The sequence below is a fragment of the Melanotaenia boesemani genome, chromosome 16 (genome assembly GCF_017639745.1).
Source record: "Melanotaenia boesemani isolate fMelBoe1 chromosome 16, fMelBoe1.pri, whole genome shotgun sequence".
NCBI lineage: Eukaryota > Metazoa > Chordata > Actinopteri > Atheriniformes > Melanotaeniidae > Melanotaenia > Melanotaenia boesemani.
Window position 1 is genome coordinate 9,092,170 of NC_055697.1, and position 17,574 is coordinate 9,109,743.

The 17,574-nt window shown below is 41.0% G+C and overlaps 2 protein-coding genes across 2 annotated transcripts; one reads left to right on the forward strand and one right to left on the reverse strand.

The window, feature by feature from the left end:
• Positions 1–4,817: 4,817 nt before the first annotated feature.
• On the reverse strand, positions 4,818–10,783 carry ttl (tubulin tyrosine ligase). Its single transcript, XM_042010488.1, has 7 exons — positions 10,041–10,783; positions 9,783–9,861; positions 9,417–9,649; positions 9,122–9,257; positions 8,768–9,037; positions 7,285–7,428; positions 4,818–7,058 (listed from the first exon to the last, which is right to left on the reverse strand). The coding sequence occupies exons 1-7, from the start codon at positions 10,207–10,209 to the stop codon at positions 6,860–6,862; spliced, it is 1,230 nt and encodes a 409-aa protein (XP_041866422.1). The 5' UTR covers positions 10,210–10,783; the 3' UTR covers positions 4,818–6,859.
• A 592-nt stretch (positions 10,784–11,375) lies between these two features.
• Positions 11,376–15,266, forward strand: fignl1 (fidgetin-like 1). The gene is made up of 2 exons (XM_042010471.1): positions 11,376–11,681; positions 12,713–15,266. Exon 2 carries the CDS (start codon positions 12,730–12,732, stop codon positions 14,671–14,673), a length of 1,944 nt encoding a protein of 647 aa, XP_041866405.1. The 5' UTR covers positions 11,376–11,681; positions 12,713–12,729; the 3' UTR covers positions 14,674–15,266.
• The last annotated feature ends 2,308 nt before the right edge of the window (positions 15,267–17,574 follow it).

Consider the following 17,574-nt stretch of genomic DNA (forward strand, 5'->3'; position numbering starts at 1 on the left):
AGACTGGGTCCCGCTGTATTACTCAGGCTGCGCTACAGCGTCTATTCACAGGCGCGATCCCACTACTGAGCGGCACGGGGGCTTTGACCTGCTCCGTTTCCGACCTGGGCCGGTACACCCCTCCTTAGACGACCTGGTGGTCCCGAGCTCCCCCAGGAGCACCATATCGATACCGAACTTAGTGCGGACACCCGATCGGCATAGTCCACTGCGGCTCAGAGCTCCTGAGCTCAAACGATCCTCCAGCCTCAGCCTCCCAGAAACTTGGATTACAGGCGCGCGCCACCGCACCCGGCGACAGACGTTTTCATCCATGAAGGTTTTGGGTTGACAACTGTGACATCATCAAATAGCCATAGTCCAACGTTGCCTGGCATCATAACACAACCTGAGCATCAGTGTTGAAGTTGGATCAGACACTGTACATTTCTCCAAAGATTACAGACAGTCTCATGTTTAATTTATTTAGGTTGTTATTATAAAATTGTGCCTAATTTAAACCATCTTTGTTGTGCTCCTTAAATCATTTTATATTTGTTGTCATAATAAACACACCCATAGCTCTTAGTCCTTCATTTGGTTTCTTCTCTTTCCACATTTATACTAGAAAAATCAAAGTTTAACAGAAATTTAGAAAAACAGATGGACTTATTATCATGTTTCACTCCTTGTTTAACATGGTTGAAACATACAAATAGAACCAAATCTGGTTAAACATTTCAAGTTCACTTTTTTGTGATAGATAATGCAGGGAGACAGTGGAAGATAATTAAATGCATTAGCTGAGTTTCTCAATAATACAAGAAGATTTCTGGAGATGTAAACACAGTCTCAGCTTGTGCATCTCTGCATCCTTCAAACCTTTATTCACACTCCTGCTGAAAAGCTGATGCAGAACTGAGTTGGATGTGGCCTCATTCAGAAACGGCTAAACAGCTTCTTAACCAGATGAGCATCATACTGAAAATAATCTGGCAATTCAGAGGGCCTCATAAAAGTCCAGATTGCTGCCCGACAACAAAGGAATAAGTAAATAAAAATCATTAACTAACTAACAAACAAACAAAATAAACAAACAAATAATAAATAAAGTACAAACTAAGTCATACTGGAGAAGCTCGACAGTGAAGATGGAGCAGAAAGAGGTTTTGTTGTCAGAAAGACTCATTGAGGAGGACTTGCTGTGAACATGAAGGATGAAGAAGAACCTCTGTTCCCCATGAAAATATTATCCTCATTGATAAATCAGAAAATCTGTGAGCTCAAACAAAACCTGTAGAAAACTTCCTAAAATATCAGCGGTTATTTTATTTAGTAAAATACTTTTGTATTGTTCAGTGTAAATAAGGCTGCCACTGCCTGCAGACAGATGATGATCATCTGGACAGAGAACTGAATGAAAGGCAGTCAACATCTAAAGCAGAGAGTTGAAAAATCCTTCGTTAAAACTGGAGAACAATTCCTGGAGACTTCGGAATTACAAGGAGCTCGTCTAAGAGGGCTCAGACTGTGCTGAAGAATAAAGGCCATCCAACCAAACATTGACCTTCACACCTTTTACAATTGGACAATTTCACTTTTTCCTTCTTGATGACATCACAGGTGTTAACTCAAAACCTTCATGGATGAAAACACCTGTCGCCGGGTGCGGTGGCACGCGCCTGTAATCCAAGTTTCTGGGAGGCTGAGGCTGGAGGATCGTTTGAGCTCAGGAGCTCTGAGCTGCAGTGGACTATGCCGATCGGGTGTCCGCACTAAGTTCGGTATCGATATGGTGCTCCTGGGGGAGCTCGGGACCACCAGGTCGTCTAAGGAGGGGTGTACCGGCCCAGGTCGGAAACGGAGCAGGTCAAAGCCCCCGTGCCGCTCAGTAGTGGGATCGCGCCTGTGAATAGACACTATAGCGCAGCCTGAGTAATACAGCGGGACCCAGTCTTTTTATGCTCTTTCTGCTACCAAAACCAACTACTCACACAACACACGCGCTCACACGTCATGTTTTTACCATTTATACCCACTTCATCACCTTCTTCTCCATTCAAACCCACAACTCTTTGTAGCTCCTACAGCGCCTCCACCTGGACAACGTCAATTATTACCAGCAGTCACATCCATCCATCATATACACACTCATTCCAATTCATCTGGAAGGTTCGTCAGTCCACCACTTTGCAAACGAGGTCAACTTGTAGAATAAATTAATACATTTGCTCTTGTGGATAATTCTCACTCTGCACACGTTTATCTGACTGTTTCTTTCTTTTCTTTTACTTCATTTTTATTGTTTTGTTTTTTCATTCATTAGCTATGAGGCAATACACAGTGAGTGAAAATTGTTCATTTAGTTTTTTTTAAGTGTGACCATGTGGAAAAGTCATTTATACAAGAAAAAAAAGGAGAAAAGCATAAATATTTCAACTCAGAGGACATGACTTCTTATTGATCCATGGACATGATTTGAAACGAAAGCTTTAGTTTTCTTTCTAGCTCTAAATCTCCTGCAGCCTCAGGAAACAGCAGAAACAGCTTTTCTCTTGCCAAAGAATACTGAGATTCCTCTGAATCAGCTTCATAGCGTGAATGTAGCACATAGAGATATTATAGATCCAATTAAATGGATTTGATCAGTCAAACATGCACACACCAACAAGAACAAGTAAATGTTGTCCTCTGCAATGGCTGCATTCAATGACTTTATGTAAATCTCGATTGATGCGACTGCTGATGATGATTGATGTTGTCCAGGTGGAGGCGCTGTAGGAGCTTCAAAGAGTTGTGGTTTTGAATGGAGAAGAAGGTGATGAAGTGGCTGTAAATGTTTGAAAACATGACGTGTGAGCGCGTGTGTTGTGTGAGTAGTTGGTTTTGGTAGCAGAAAGAGCATAAAAAGACTGGGTCCCGCTGTATTACTCAGGCTGCGCTACAGTGTCTATTCACAGGCGCGATCCCACTACTGAGCGGCACGGGGGCTTTGACCTGCTCCGTTTCCGACCTGGGCCGGTACACCCCTCCTTAGACGACCTGGTGGTCCCGAGCTCCCCCAGGAGCACCATATCGATACCGAGCTTAGTGCGGACACCCGATCGGCATAGTCCACTGCAGCTCAGAACTCCTGAGCTCAAACGATCCGCCAGCCTCAGCCTCCCAGTAGCTTGGATTACAGGCGCGCGCCACCGCACCCGGCAAGCATTTCCCACAACTCACTGGGTATTTAACTCTTCTATTGTTGACGTCACCTGTTTTGGCTCTGCAGCATCTAGTGGTCAAAGCTGAGGATTGCCTCAGCTGTTCCCCACATCACACTACCGCTTTATAAACTCTCTGCTGGAGCATCCAGACAGACACATTATTAGGTACACCAGTTCAATTTACTTTAACCAAATAGTCATTCAGCCAATTACATGGCAGCAACCCAAGATATTTATTCATGTAGACATGATCAAGATGACTTGCTCAAGTTCAAACTTAGAATCAGAATGAGGGAAAATGGGGATTTCATTTACTTCGGGTATGACATCGCTGTTGGGGCCTGACCAGCTGGTTTGAGTATATTTCAGAAACTGCTGATCTACTGGGATTTTTAGAAACAACCATTTCTAAGGTTTACAGAGAATGGTCTGAGAAAGAGAAAATACCAAGTGAAGAGGAGTTGTCTGGATTAAATTTAGTTGTTGACATCATGATAGACTAATTGGAGACATTATAAATGCAAATGCTGCCACATTCAGATGGTAGGGTCAGAATTTGGTGTAACAAAGCATGGATTCATCCTTTCTTGTATCAACTATCCAGGGCTCTTTAGCACCAGTTGATCGTGGTTTAACCACCACAGCCTGCCCAAGTATTGTTGCTATCCATGCCCTTTATGACCCCAGTGTAGCATCTTCTGATGGCTTCTTCCAGCAGGATAATGCACCATGTCACAAAGCTCAAATCACTTCTAAGTCTTTCTTGAACATGACAATGAGTTCACTGGACTCCAATGGCCTCCACATTCTCCAGATCTCAATCCAATGATGCACCTTTGGGGTGTGGTGGAACAGGAGATTCTTGTCATGGATGTGACCCGACAAATCTGCAGCTACAGTGTGATGCTATCGTGTCAATATGGAGCAAAATCTCAGAGATGTTTCCACCACCTTGTTGAATCTATAACACCAAGAATTAAGGCAGTTCTGAAGGCAAAAGGGATCCAGTACTAGCAATTTGTGCCCAGTGAGTGTATATTAGAGACAGAATAAAACATTTTTCTGGGAAATGATGAGTGCCGTGTTTTATACTAATGAAAGGGAGCATCTAAGAGTAGAGAGGAATGAACAACAGAAGCTTTGATGACCATAAGTTTTATTGTAGCATTTCTCATGAAGACAAATGTTCATGCAAACCTTGAAATGAAACATTCTCGAATACCTAAAACAGCATTTGGTTCTTACTTTTTGAACATGCTGGACAAACCATCTTATAATGTCCTGATATTGACTGGTTTTAAAAAAACAAAACAAAACATTATTCATCAACAAAAATCCAGCAGGACAGAGCTTTATCTTTGGTAAAGATGAGGGAGGAGAAAATACAAGGGAAAAACATTTTGATGTGAAAACAACCATCAGTAAATTTAACAGAGGTTTTGTAATGACTGAGGCAAATGTACCTCAATGCAAAGAAATGAACAGGTGAGGTGCATCGCCTGTACTTTTAATCAGCTGCAGTTCCCTCTAAGGCACCCTTCCCTTTGATGGAAATGAAAAATACAATTTAAAAAAATACTGACAGGTTACTTTTGAGTGGTTTTCTCATTTAATACTTCCACTTTTATATTTCCAAATGTTTCATCCTTCCAGCAGCAGAGCTCTGTCATTGCATGTTCCCAGTTTCTGGGATTTTCCCAGCGTTAATAGTCCATCACACTGACCCTCAGCCACTTACACATCCTTCATTTTTTTGCGTCATCTTGTAAAAACACAAACACCGTGACTAAAAACATAAACCAGCTCCATGTCTTATATCATGAAAAGGAAAGCCTAAAGCATTTAAACAGGTTAAAAGAAGAAAACCCACAGAAGTTTTAACATTTTGACAGACATGATGACCAAAACCACACATTACTTCAGCTGTAGTTCAGATGAGCCTCTGGAGGCCCAACAAATATGCAGCTGGCAGAAAAATCAACTTTAAAGAAGAGAAAAACAAACAAACAAAAAAGAAAAAACTTTAAAAAAAAAAGATTTGACACCAAGTCTCCTTGGACGGTTTCAACTCTACGTTCTCGTCTACTCACAAAAGGAGATTTAGCTAACATTAAAGAAACAAAAGCTATTTAAGGACCCCATTAAACCACATGGACTGTAAAACCAACTGCTTTACTCTCTTTGCTGATACATAATCAGGGAGATTTGTACGTTTTTGGTCTCCATCTCATAAATTGGACTTGCATTTTAAACTCGTGCTCACATAGAAAACTGGCTCTATTGTTGGAGTAATCACACGCTTTCCTGTCGACTATGCCTGTTAGCGCAAGATTCCACCAGCAAACTCAGACAAAACACAACTTCTGGATTAAACCAGGATCATTGAAACAATAACGCATGATCAGCTACGTTATCATGGCTGGCATCTGAAGCCCCCAAGTCCCTTTCTAACCACCTCAGTATTTTATCACGCTTCCGGTTGGTGTTTATTTCTGAGGATGTGAACAACCAATGAAACAGATGTAAGATGTGTGAGGTAGCCACAGCAATCCAATGAACACATAATTAAAAGCAAATGCATCCCTGGCCCTTTACAGAAATGGTTATAATGTCAGACCGGTTTTACTTCATGGGGTCTTTAAATGGTAATACAACAACACTTTTTGTACAAGCTACTCTACTTTCATTTCAACTGCTCTAAAGCTTATTCCACACAACACTTCACAAAGACTGTTTAGCTTTTCTACATCAGAAACAAAACACAGGCCTATGGGCAGTTCTGCTGTAGGAGTCATGCCTTCACAAAAACATGCTCTCTTCAAAAACAAGAAAAAAACATTTTACAAAAAGACTTAAAAAGGCTAATACGCTAAAGGTTTCTGTTCCCCCCTCCCTCTTTCCTCCGTGCTTAGCAAAGCTTGAAGGGATGGACTCAAACCTGGGTTTTCCAGCTGAAAACCAACGTCTTTACTCACTCCTGCAACCCAGCTGCCCTGAATGTGAACAACATAGTGTGCACATGGTCAAGTTAAGAGGAATTTCACTTATCAAGCCCAGTTTTGACGTCTTGAGTGTCAAACTCGTCACACACAGTAACATTAGTCAATATGATGAATACAGAGGAAGCTTTTGACTCATTCAAAGTAATGAGCAGCTGCGGGTAGGCTACAACAGAATCAAGATAAAGTGTCTGATGAGAAAATAATGCTCAGAATTCCACAAATTCAAGAAGATCTCAAATATCACAGTACGTTTCATCCCGTTTCCTGTGGACCAATCTGGACAGCATTGATTTAGCTCAGCAACAGTGCAAAAGGTTTATAGAACAAGTACTAATCAATAATAGAGCAAGCTATCTGGCAGTCTTTTTTAAGGGAGCATGGTTGGAAATGTAAGGCACTAACGTCTTAGTTGGAGGCCCTCTGCATCCTTTACACTTATCAGTCTGTTCAGGGAAGAGTTTAGGAGTGAAGCTGGGATGGGAGGATGCCTGCCCTCATTAGGAAACTCCCACATTGTTTATTGAACAATACCTTCCTCACATTCAATGCATGAGAGAATTTATGCTGATCAGTATACTCCATGAGAGTCTGTGTGCAGGTTAGGAGTGAGGACAGTGTAAGAAGGAGCTTCTCATGAGGAGATGAGTTTTTTTTTTTATGTGTGTGTGCTTACAATCGAGTAAACGGACCAACATGAAGAGGCCCTCTCAGTTTAGGAGAGGAGCAGGAGTTGGTGGTGAACAGTGAGGATGGGGAGGAAGAGTAAGGTGAAGAGGAAGCAGATGAGGAGTCTCCACCGCTGTTTAGAGTGAAGACACTGGAAATGGCCACATCCACGATACCTTGACAGAGTTCTGGATAGAGTTTCCTGAAGGAGAAGAGGACAAATTAAGTTTAAATTTACCCAAAAATGCACGAGACAGACTGTCAATAATTGATTCAAAATCCAGAACAGCAAATCACATGATCACATGATGCATATGAACTTTTTAAATGGTTTCCCTAAATGTAGAACAGAGGAATAGTTCTGAAAATTGAAGATGACCAACTGGAACCAATCTGCAAATGGACTTTTAAACATCGGTGATACTGACTGTGCACAGGCTGGAGCTCCGTTAATTTCAATGAGCCACACTTTGAAGCTTTCGTCTACCATGAAATCAAATCCAAAGAGCTGGAAGCTCTGGTAGGACAGGTGCTTGGTGCTGATTGCAGGCTCTATACATGTCAGACAGCTCCTGAGAAACAACAGGACAAAACCTTATTATTCAAATGTTTCAAACTCTGAAAAGAACCAGTGCAAAACAAGAAGCAGGAAGGAGAAGGTGTGCAGCAGCAGAGTAAGAGAGACTCTCATGTTAGAGCTTAAATAAAACAACTGCATGCAGATAATATGAGTCTTTGCTTTGCCCACATTAGAACAAAGCTAATAATGCGTTACCAAATGTGAATGTTAGCTAAACCTTGCTCCAGATCAGCCTAGCTCCACCCTGAGAGTTCACCTGACTGACACCTAAGATTTATTAAATATTAAACACTGGCTTTCTGCTTCTGTATGACATTTATTATTCTTAATATATTCTTGAAAACCGTTTTCAAAACATATGACACAATAAAAAAATACAAAACATGAATGTGATTTTCAATAGCAGTAGCCTTTAAGAGGATGATGATGTCCCAAGATGACCCTTGGGACAGAATAGTCCAAAACAGTAGTTAATTAGTGTCAGATATTTGGGAAGATATTAAAAAAAATTAACGAATAAATTATTAACTAATCAATAGAAATAAAAGATTAAAATCACCATTTGGTTATTTTTATGCAAAGTTAAGCTTAATTCCAACTTATTACATCACTGTCACACAGCCAGGCTTGCACTATGACAGTGGTTCCCAACCTGGGGTCCGGGACCGCCCAAGGGGGTCCCTCAAAGAGCACAGGGGGTCCCTGAGGCTTTGAACATTAGAGCCATTTTGATTCATGTCCACAAATTGTCCCTATTTTAATGAATAAAAGTAAAGCTGTATATTGTTGATTTGACTGGTTTTATCAAAGGACAGAACTTAACCAGAAGACATTATTTTTGGTGAGAATCTCACTTTTGAAAGCCTAAAAACTAAGTATGGTTTCATTACAGGCTGGAGGAGGGGGTCCATGGCATTTTAGTTTATGCATGAAGGGGGTCCCTGAGGAAAAAACCACTGAACTATGAGACCATTACAACCTAACAGTCTGGAGTTGACTTTAAGGATACCAAGACGATTTATTTTTGTTTAGGAAAGTTCCTAAATTAGCAAAGTAATCAGGATTTTACTGAAAGCCATGCTGATTAAATCCTCTAATTGGTTAATTCCCCTTCTTAGTTATTTATAACTAAAATCTGAGATTTTTTACATCCAATATAATTCCTCAAACCCAACATCTGCTCTGTTTGCATTAATCTGTTAAGAGTAAATGAGTTTTGTTTAACTGGAACGGGACAGATTATAATACCAGTCAGCATCATTCCTTATAATTCAATTTTCAAAGAAAAACTTGATAGTTGAGATCCAAAATCTAAGAACGAAACCACCTACTTTATGATGTGCTTGATCTGAGGTAATATGGCAGTCTCCAAGGTGACATTATGAGTGTTCAGCAGGTACAGCCTGAACTCATCGAAGAACATCTCGTTCCCCTCCTCGTATCGTCCGTAGTTCTGGGAGTGCTCCTTCTGGATGCAGTGGTTGGTCAGGTGGCTGGTCATGTCTCGAAGGTCAGAGCTGTTGTAGGGCTCTGATGAGGTCCGCAACACACCCTCCCGGTATAAATAGATGTTATACTGGTGATCCACTAACACCCAGCTCCTAATCATGGCATAACATAAAGAGTCAAAGTTAGAGAGTCTAGACACATCCACTGTGGTTGTACACTAAGCATAAAACACCTGCCTGATGTCAAACTTCCGATGGCCCGGCTCCAGCAGCAGAGGTTTCTCCAGGTACTTCTGAATAACATGAACCTGTCCCTGATTGTCAATGTACTCCAGGAGCTGATTAGCATCATGGGATATCAAAATACCAGCACCTGTTGAAATAAAAATACATGTTAAGCTGCTACTTCAGTCACCAAATGCATCCTCAGTTTAAGACCTGCAAATGTATCAAACAGAATACTAATCAAGACAAAAGCCTCCTTAAAAGCTTTAATAGCAAAAGCCTAGTAAATTACAGAAACAATTTTTACCTTTAGCTCCAGCAGAAGACTTGGCTATCCAGACTGTGCCCTCCCCACTTTCTTTTTTGGCGTGATAAGATGCCAAGAATACCTCCCGCTCATCTGTTTTAGGATTGCTTTTCAGATGGCTGATGCCATTTGTAGCTGGAGCAACAGGGGTGTTGAGGTTGGTAGGATAGATAATGTAGGACTCTGGAAACCAGTTACTGAAGTCGGACAGCTCTGGGCTGGTCTTTATTAACCTAACGGTAAAGATAGATAATGTTGAGCTGATTTAATTTTACCTGCATTATTTACTTTTGACAAACACATTGGTTACATGACAGAAGATTGTTCTATTAAAAAAATAAATAAATAAAAAAAATAGATACAAACTTGACCAGAGATGCCTTTCTGCAAAGCTTGTCTGCCCCTCTGTAGTAATTCACCAGCTGCACCAGTCCTGGTTCATGGCCTGTAACGCCAAACAGAAGACAATTCAAATACATTTATGAGCCCAGACACCACAACTAAGAGACCATTTTTTTCCACAGGATGTAGCTCTGCAGTTACAGCTGCTGTCTCATCTCGAGTGGGTGGCCACCAAATATAGTGCACACAAAACAGTAACATCAAATAATAAACACAATTTACCCAGACGTCCAAAGGGTAATCTGTTCCGTTCACCAAGCATTAAATTAAATCTGGGATTGTCTCTTTTTAGTCTCTTCCACTGTCCAGTTGAGAGGAGGATTTTAGAAACTTCTGCATAAATAGTACTGTTGTCGTCACGGGTAACAAAGGTGTACATCGCGGCGTTCATAATTCTGCGGTGATTACTAATAAACGTAGACAAATTCGTGTGGAAATAACTTTGCTGTCCAGCTAGTTGTGCGACTGTCCGGTTAGCGCTGCAGCAGGCAGGCTGATGAGGGTTATCTCCTCTGTCCGTGCCATGACGATGAGTCAGTCATATCATATACCGTCCCTGCTTAGTCAGACTGGAACTCCGAAGCTCCAATTCAGCATTATATAAAACTAACGTGGATTAGAGCACAGAATCCCAACACGATGGGAAGTTAATAAATCTTGTTCAGTCTCTTGTCTCCAGACAAGGGTGTGCCCGCTTGCTGCCATCGGTTCCCGGGGCTGGTCCCATCTGGATTATTTGCTTCCAGTTTATAGTTGAGCTAACAGCTAACGATATGCGATCGCTCTTAACGTGAGTTCTGGAAACGATTCCCGAACGTGTCTTTAAAGCTTATATCTGTAGTAATTAACAGAGGCAAATAAGGACTATCTGGATGGTTTGCTGTACCATATTACAAACACGCTGAATGTTCCCATCCGCGGCGTGAGCTTTATTCTCTTAGGTTGCAGGCAGCTACTGTCATCCACCGTCGACAGCATAAACCCAAAGCTTTATGGTTGTGGGTATTGTAGTTTACAACGCCATCTATATAACTGGTGGTTGATGACCAGTTTCTAATACATAATAAAAACAAAGCACACTTAAGCTAGAATACTATAATTGTACAAAAAAATATAGTAATTATTCGTACTTTAAATCAGATTTAGTGCCTGGCTGAATTTTGCTTTTACATATACTACATTTCCCAAAAAGCAGCGCGCTTAAATCGTCTCTTTAACGGTTACCATTGCTTGCGTATTAAGACCACAAGGGGGCGATGTAAACCTATTCACAAACTGGAAAGGTTTCTTGAGTAATGTATAAAATCAGGCTAAAATTAGTTTTCGGGGGGAGGAGGGTGTACTCAGTTTTTATTTATTCATTTATTTTAATTTACCAGCATTAACTAAGAATTTTTCAAGGGATTTGATAAGGTGACACGATAACAAGTGATCGACCACAACTGCAGGACAAACGGAACACTCCCTTCTTGTTACACGTTATAGGCCCCGTCCCAATATGTTGAAAAAGTTATTTACTTGATCTACATCTCTGTCGATCTTGGGATTTCATTTTAATATCAATTCATTTTGTGCTAATTTAAGAGCCCGACATTCTAATAATTTGACCGTCCACCAAATTTGGTGAAACAATGGCAAGAACATCAATTTAGGTCGCCTGTGATCGAAGTGGAATGGGACAGGAAGTAGGGGCTTTCAGGAAGAAGAAGCAAGAAGCAAGTGGCGGGAATAATCATCAATGCAAATTACGGGCTAAGTTACAGCAATGAGCAATGCTATATACTAATATATTGAAGATTAAAAATCTGTCATTGTTTTGGAAATTCATGTTTTTCACACTATAACAAGAAGATAACACTAATCGTAAGTAACATCTCTTGTCCTCAGTTTTATGGCTTGTTGTGGGGTTTGGGGGTTTTGTCAGTAAACAGTTCAGATATGTATGCCATGCAATGGAGTGTTTTGAATGAATAGTAAACCATAATGCAGCTCCTTTCCCCGCGAACTTTTGTGTATTAGAACTACAAGCATTGTACGATGTATATTAACTTTAAGCTGTGTTTAATTCCATTGTACTTTTCTACCTCATTCTGTGATGGACTGTAACGCCTTCCTATGTTTTTCAGCCTTCTTTCAGCCCTAAGATAACCACAATAGAGCTACACCGATAGTCTGCTTCAATATTTTATGTGCAGAAATACAAAGACTTGTAGCAAGCTTGGAGGAATTAATTATTCCTTACCTTATAAGGGTTCATCCTTAATGTTTATAAATAAACAAATAAATAAATAAAATTACTACTACTACTATTATTATTATTATTATTATTATTATTATTATTATACTTTTATTTTTTGGCTTATTCAACTGTTTTTGTGTCCGTGAATTAGCTATCCATAAATTGGTTACAACACAGGCCCACCAAGTACAGGACTAGGAACCCAGCAGGTTCCTGATCTTCATAAATCAGAGAACAAGACACAAAATAACCATAATAGTGGGGACAACCACCAGACAATACAAAGGAATACAAAAAGACCAGATATAGGAAAACCACAGTAAAGAGACAACATTAGAATCCATGCTGTTGCATTAACAGGAAGTGTCCCAAAAACAAGCGGATGCAAAACTTCTGCAAAATAAAGATATTTAACGAGCAGAAACAACAGTGCTTCATTGTTTGAGGTCTTGCTCCCTTCAAGCTATTGTTTGTGTTCCTTCATCTGTGTGTGAGCTCTACAACATTGTAAAAGTGCTGAACTAAATCACTACTACTGTATTACAGGGTCTTAATATAAGCAGATATAACTTTTTCAGTGTCAAATGCAATGTGTGCCTTGGCTTTTACTGAGGTCATGTAATTTTAATAACCTTTGTCCCCTCTCCTTCACCAGGCTGGAGTAGACCAGGCATGAGCGGCGCACACCTGGACGAATGGCAGAAAAGGTCCTTTGACATTTCATCTGGCAGCTGCACACCTGAACAGACGGCCGATGCCTACCGGGCTCACATCCTCTCCATTCAGTATGCATGGGCAAGCTCCCAGCTCTCTCAGGCCAGCATGGCCAGCCTGCTCAGGACCTACTCGGAACGCTATGCCGCAGTGCTGGACTCGGATGACCCCCACACAGGGCTAAACAACTATGCAGAGAGTGCGCTCCATCTGGCCCGCAATCAGAAGAACTACAGCGACAAATGGGAGTCTTCCCTTACTTTGGAGAGCATGCTGCAATTGCCCTCTGTGCAGAAGATGATTCAAGCAAAAACAGAAGGAGGAGGCTTCACAGTGGCACCAACAGATGTTGACATACCTGTGGGACAAGAGAGCAGAGGCAGCCATTCCACTGCTCCCTTTACAGCAGCCAGGTCAGAAGCTGCATGGTGTAAAACTGTAGGACAGCCACAGCCTAACTCAGACATTAACAATACAGCTGGTAATCTTGCTAATTTTTCTGCTGAGAGGCCAAAATTCAGTGATGGGATATCGAGCCATTTAAACTCATTTTCTCGACTTCCAGCTCGACCACAGTCTCTGTTTAGTCCCCCTTCCTCAGCTCTTCCACAAGGGAACCCTGCTGCTGCAGGAGGCACGCAAAACTATCAGCCTTCCTTCTTTCCCTCCTCCAACCCACCTAAACGAAAAAACTTTTACTCCTCAGATGGAGGGGATGGTGGCAGGGGGCAACATGGAGGTCAAGGAAGCACCGACCAGCGAGCCGGAAGCAACTTCAGAACGGCTCGGGAGCAGTTCGTCGTTGATCAGTACAAAAAACACTCCCATCAGCCTCAGAGAGGTCAGAACCCTGGGATGGCAGCAACTGTGAAGAAATCTCTGGGCGCCAACAGACCTCGAGGTGCGTTTTCAAAGTTTGTGTCGCCCATCCCGAGACAGGAGGAGGATGACAACGCGGCAAGCCGAAATTCCAATCAGGAATCTCAAATCCTGGACGAGCGTCTGAAGAACTTTGAGCCAAAGATAATTGAGCTGATCATGAGTGAGATCATGGATCACGGGCCTCCTGTCGCTTGGGATGACATAGCAGGCCTGGACTTTGCCAAGACTACCATACAGGAGATTGTGGTGTGGCCCATGCTGCGACCTGACATCTTTACTGGTCTCCGTGGACCACCCAAAGGCATCCTGTTGTTTGGACCCCCAGGAACTGGAAAAACTCTAATAGGAAAATGCATCGCATGTCAGTCTGGTGCCACTTTCTTTAGCATCAGTGCTTCATCGCTCACATCCAAATGGGTGGGCGAAGGAGAAAAACTGGTGCGAGCCCTTTTTGCCATCGCCCGCTGCCACCAGCCCGCTGTCATTTTCATCGATGAAATTGACTCCTTGTTGTCCCAGCGGACAGACGGCGAGCACGACTCATCACGCAGGATAAAGACAGAGTTCTTGGTTCAGCTGGACGGAGCGGCCACAGCAGCTGAAGACCGCATTTTGGTGGTGGGAGCCACCAACCGGCCCCAGGAGATAGACGAGGCTGCCCGTCGACGGCTGGCAAAGCGACTTTACATCCCCCTGCCTGAAGCTGCAGCCCGACAGCAGATAGTGACAAACCTCATGGCTCGAGAGAAAAATCAGCTGAGAGAGCAAGAGCTGGAGAGCGTGGTCAAAGCCACAGAGGGCTTCTCCGGAGCTGACATGACTCAGCTGTGCCGAGAGGCGGCCCTGGGACCCATACGCAGCATCCAGCTAAGTGACATCGCCACGATCACTGCAGATCAGGTGCGACCAATTCTCTACGGCGACTTCCAGGAGGCCCTGAAGACTGTGCGGCCCAGCGTCTCGGCTAAAGACTTGGAGCTGTTTGAGGAGTGGAATCAGACCTTTGGATGCGGACGTTAAACTTTGCTCTTCAACTTGTACTGTTATTTTTCTCCTTTGTTCAAGTTGTGAATGTTATCTAGAATTCAGTAAAAGTAAATGTTGTCAGCTGTGGAAAAGATATAAAGATTGTAAATTCTGCCTTGACTTTACATATTCTCACCAAACAGTAAAAAAATAAATAAATAAACATGATCTTAACAAAGGTATTACATTATACTGCCCAGTTATTTGTTATTTGGTGTGCTTTGGTTTATTTTAGCTTCTTTCTTTGCACAACTAAGCTGTTGTTTTGTTATCTGGTTGCAGGACTCCAAATGTTCTAGATGTTGCAAGTTACTAAGAGTGGGAAATGTTGAAATACTTCCATTAAATGCCATATTCGTGTTGTGTTACCTACAGTTTGTGATGAGGCTTTTAGCCCCCGCCACAGTTGTTCCCAGCAGTTTGTGCCGGCTGTTATTCTCAGAAACTAATTCTCCTGCTGCTGTGTGATTTGATGCAGCCACTGTGTTGTGTACACGATGAGTGTTCCAGATGAGAAAGTTTGCATTGTTTTTGTAATTGCATGCCCAAACATTTTTTATAAAAAAAAATAAAACTTAATTCTTGAATCTGAAGTTTGTCTCAGAATTAAAAAGATATATTTTGTATTTTATTCTGACTTTTTGCTGAGCTACTCTCAGTCCTTCTCCTTTCTGGACAAGAGATCTGATTGTCCTGAAATGTTCCCAAGGCTGGATGTGCTAATCATATCCGGGGAAGTTGGGCAACTCTGAGAAGATCCTGGGTCTCGTGTTGAAAAAGAAAAAAAAAAGCCTTTTTTTTTTTTTTTTTTTTAACCTTCGCCTCCCTTCCTGTGAGTGATTAAGACATTAGTGGACTTAATGGGGAAATCTGTTACAGCAATACATCCAGCAATGTTTTTTTTTTTTAAATACAGATCTTCTAAAACTCAGATATATACATTTTGATTTAGTCCTCTCATCACTTCCTCAGCTTCCAGTGTCCCGATGTAGTAGTTTTGGTCCACGGAGGTTTTTAACATAATGTTTTTCAAGTTGAATGCCTTACTGCTTCACACATACATGGAGACCATTATAGATTGTGCACACATGAATTGAAATTCTCATGTAAATTTAATGAGCAAATCTTTGAAAATCTGGAAGACCATGAAAAAGGACTTTCATTTATTTTTCATCTTTTTGTCAAGTCCCTGATAAATATTTCAGCCTTGTGTGCTTGGCCACTGTATTGAAACTTTGTTGAATTAGCCAGCAATGCAAGTAAGACACACAGCCTCCCTCGCGGCTGACACCGAACACGGGGAGTCCTCGCAGCTGGACCGGGACAGATGCACAGAATTCCTCTGGTGCTGACGGGATCTGTTGAGTCCAGTGAGTATAGGCTGAAAAGCTGGCCATATGGTGTGAGCATGTTGCTCACATTTGAGGGTGGCTGTGAAGCAGTGGTCACATCTGGGGCACCGTGGTCACAAACACAACTTACATGCTGCAGTGCTATAAAAAAATTTGGCAATTTTATACAAATTTTCATTCAAATTTCAATGAGTGACTTTTGAAATGAAAGGAAACCAATATACTTTATTATACATTTATTTTATTTTCCCTGTTTGGAACAGTATTTACTCTGAGAGTTATTTTTTACATACTGATAGCCGTCAGAAACCTGACAGTACAACATTAAAAATAAAAAAAGGTCCACTGAAATTGTACTTTATTAAAATGCACTGAAGTATAAAAACGTCATCTTTTGATATTTCCACGTTTTAATTAAATGTCAAATTCGACAAATAATTTTAACAGTTATATTCTAATTTCACATAAATTAAATGGATAAAATTCATTTGTGTGTGCACTTCTGATTGGCTTCAAATCGACTTCATATACACAAGAAACTGATAGGAAAAGATGCAATGCAATTTAATTAATTTACAGTTTTGTGCATTAGAAAAAATTGTCCAAAAAAATAACCTTATTTCTTATTACTGAAATACATACTGCATATTATACACACTTTAAATTGTAGCACTTTGGCTTTAATAGAGGAAATACCCAAAAAAGTATATTAAACTTTGAGGTGAAATTTAGAGAAAATGTAAAAAGTTCATGTTATAGACATACAGTATTAATCATGAATGTCATTCAGTGGTAATTTGTTCATTACTATCTGTTATTAAAACAAAAGCGAGCAATATATACTGTGTCTCAATATCTTATGAGTTTTTGGTTGTATTGGTCTGATGATGTGAACAGAATGAACCGTTTAAATACAAGCTGTCTTAAACCAGAACATTTAGTAGTCCATTTATGGTTCAAAATATTTGGTTGGTTTTTTTTATTGTTGTTCTTATGTTTGTTTTTTTTACAGTTTATCGCCTTGTTACAGCATTTAAAACATTGAACAGTTGGATATGTGGATTCAAAAGTTGAGAGAAAGCCAAATTAAGTTCACTTGTACAGGTTTAAGTTCAATTTAGGTTCACTCTGAATTAATACAAAGAGCCTAATATCCCTACTTTAAAATCTAAAGCTGTTAAGAAAATATTCAAACTTTTCTCAGGTGGGGTTTGTTTGCCTACTGACAAACAATACAAGTGACTTGTGTCTGTACTGGCATCCTTGTGTTGAAGACAGTGTTGGTGGTAGCACAACAACACATGGACAAAACTGCTGCTCATGAGTCTGAAAACTCTCCATGGACACACTTTATTTCACACCCACACAAACACAAACAAGATCTTAAGTTTCCAGGCAGCCCTCTGTGCAGAGATCAGGGGTGAGAGTGCCAGTCATTTCCTGACATTTTTGTGTATCTGGTGTGTGGTGTGACGCTCAGTTTAGAAACTTTAAATCTTTGAAGGCTACCTGATCTACTTAATCTAATATGGCAAACACCCTT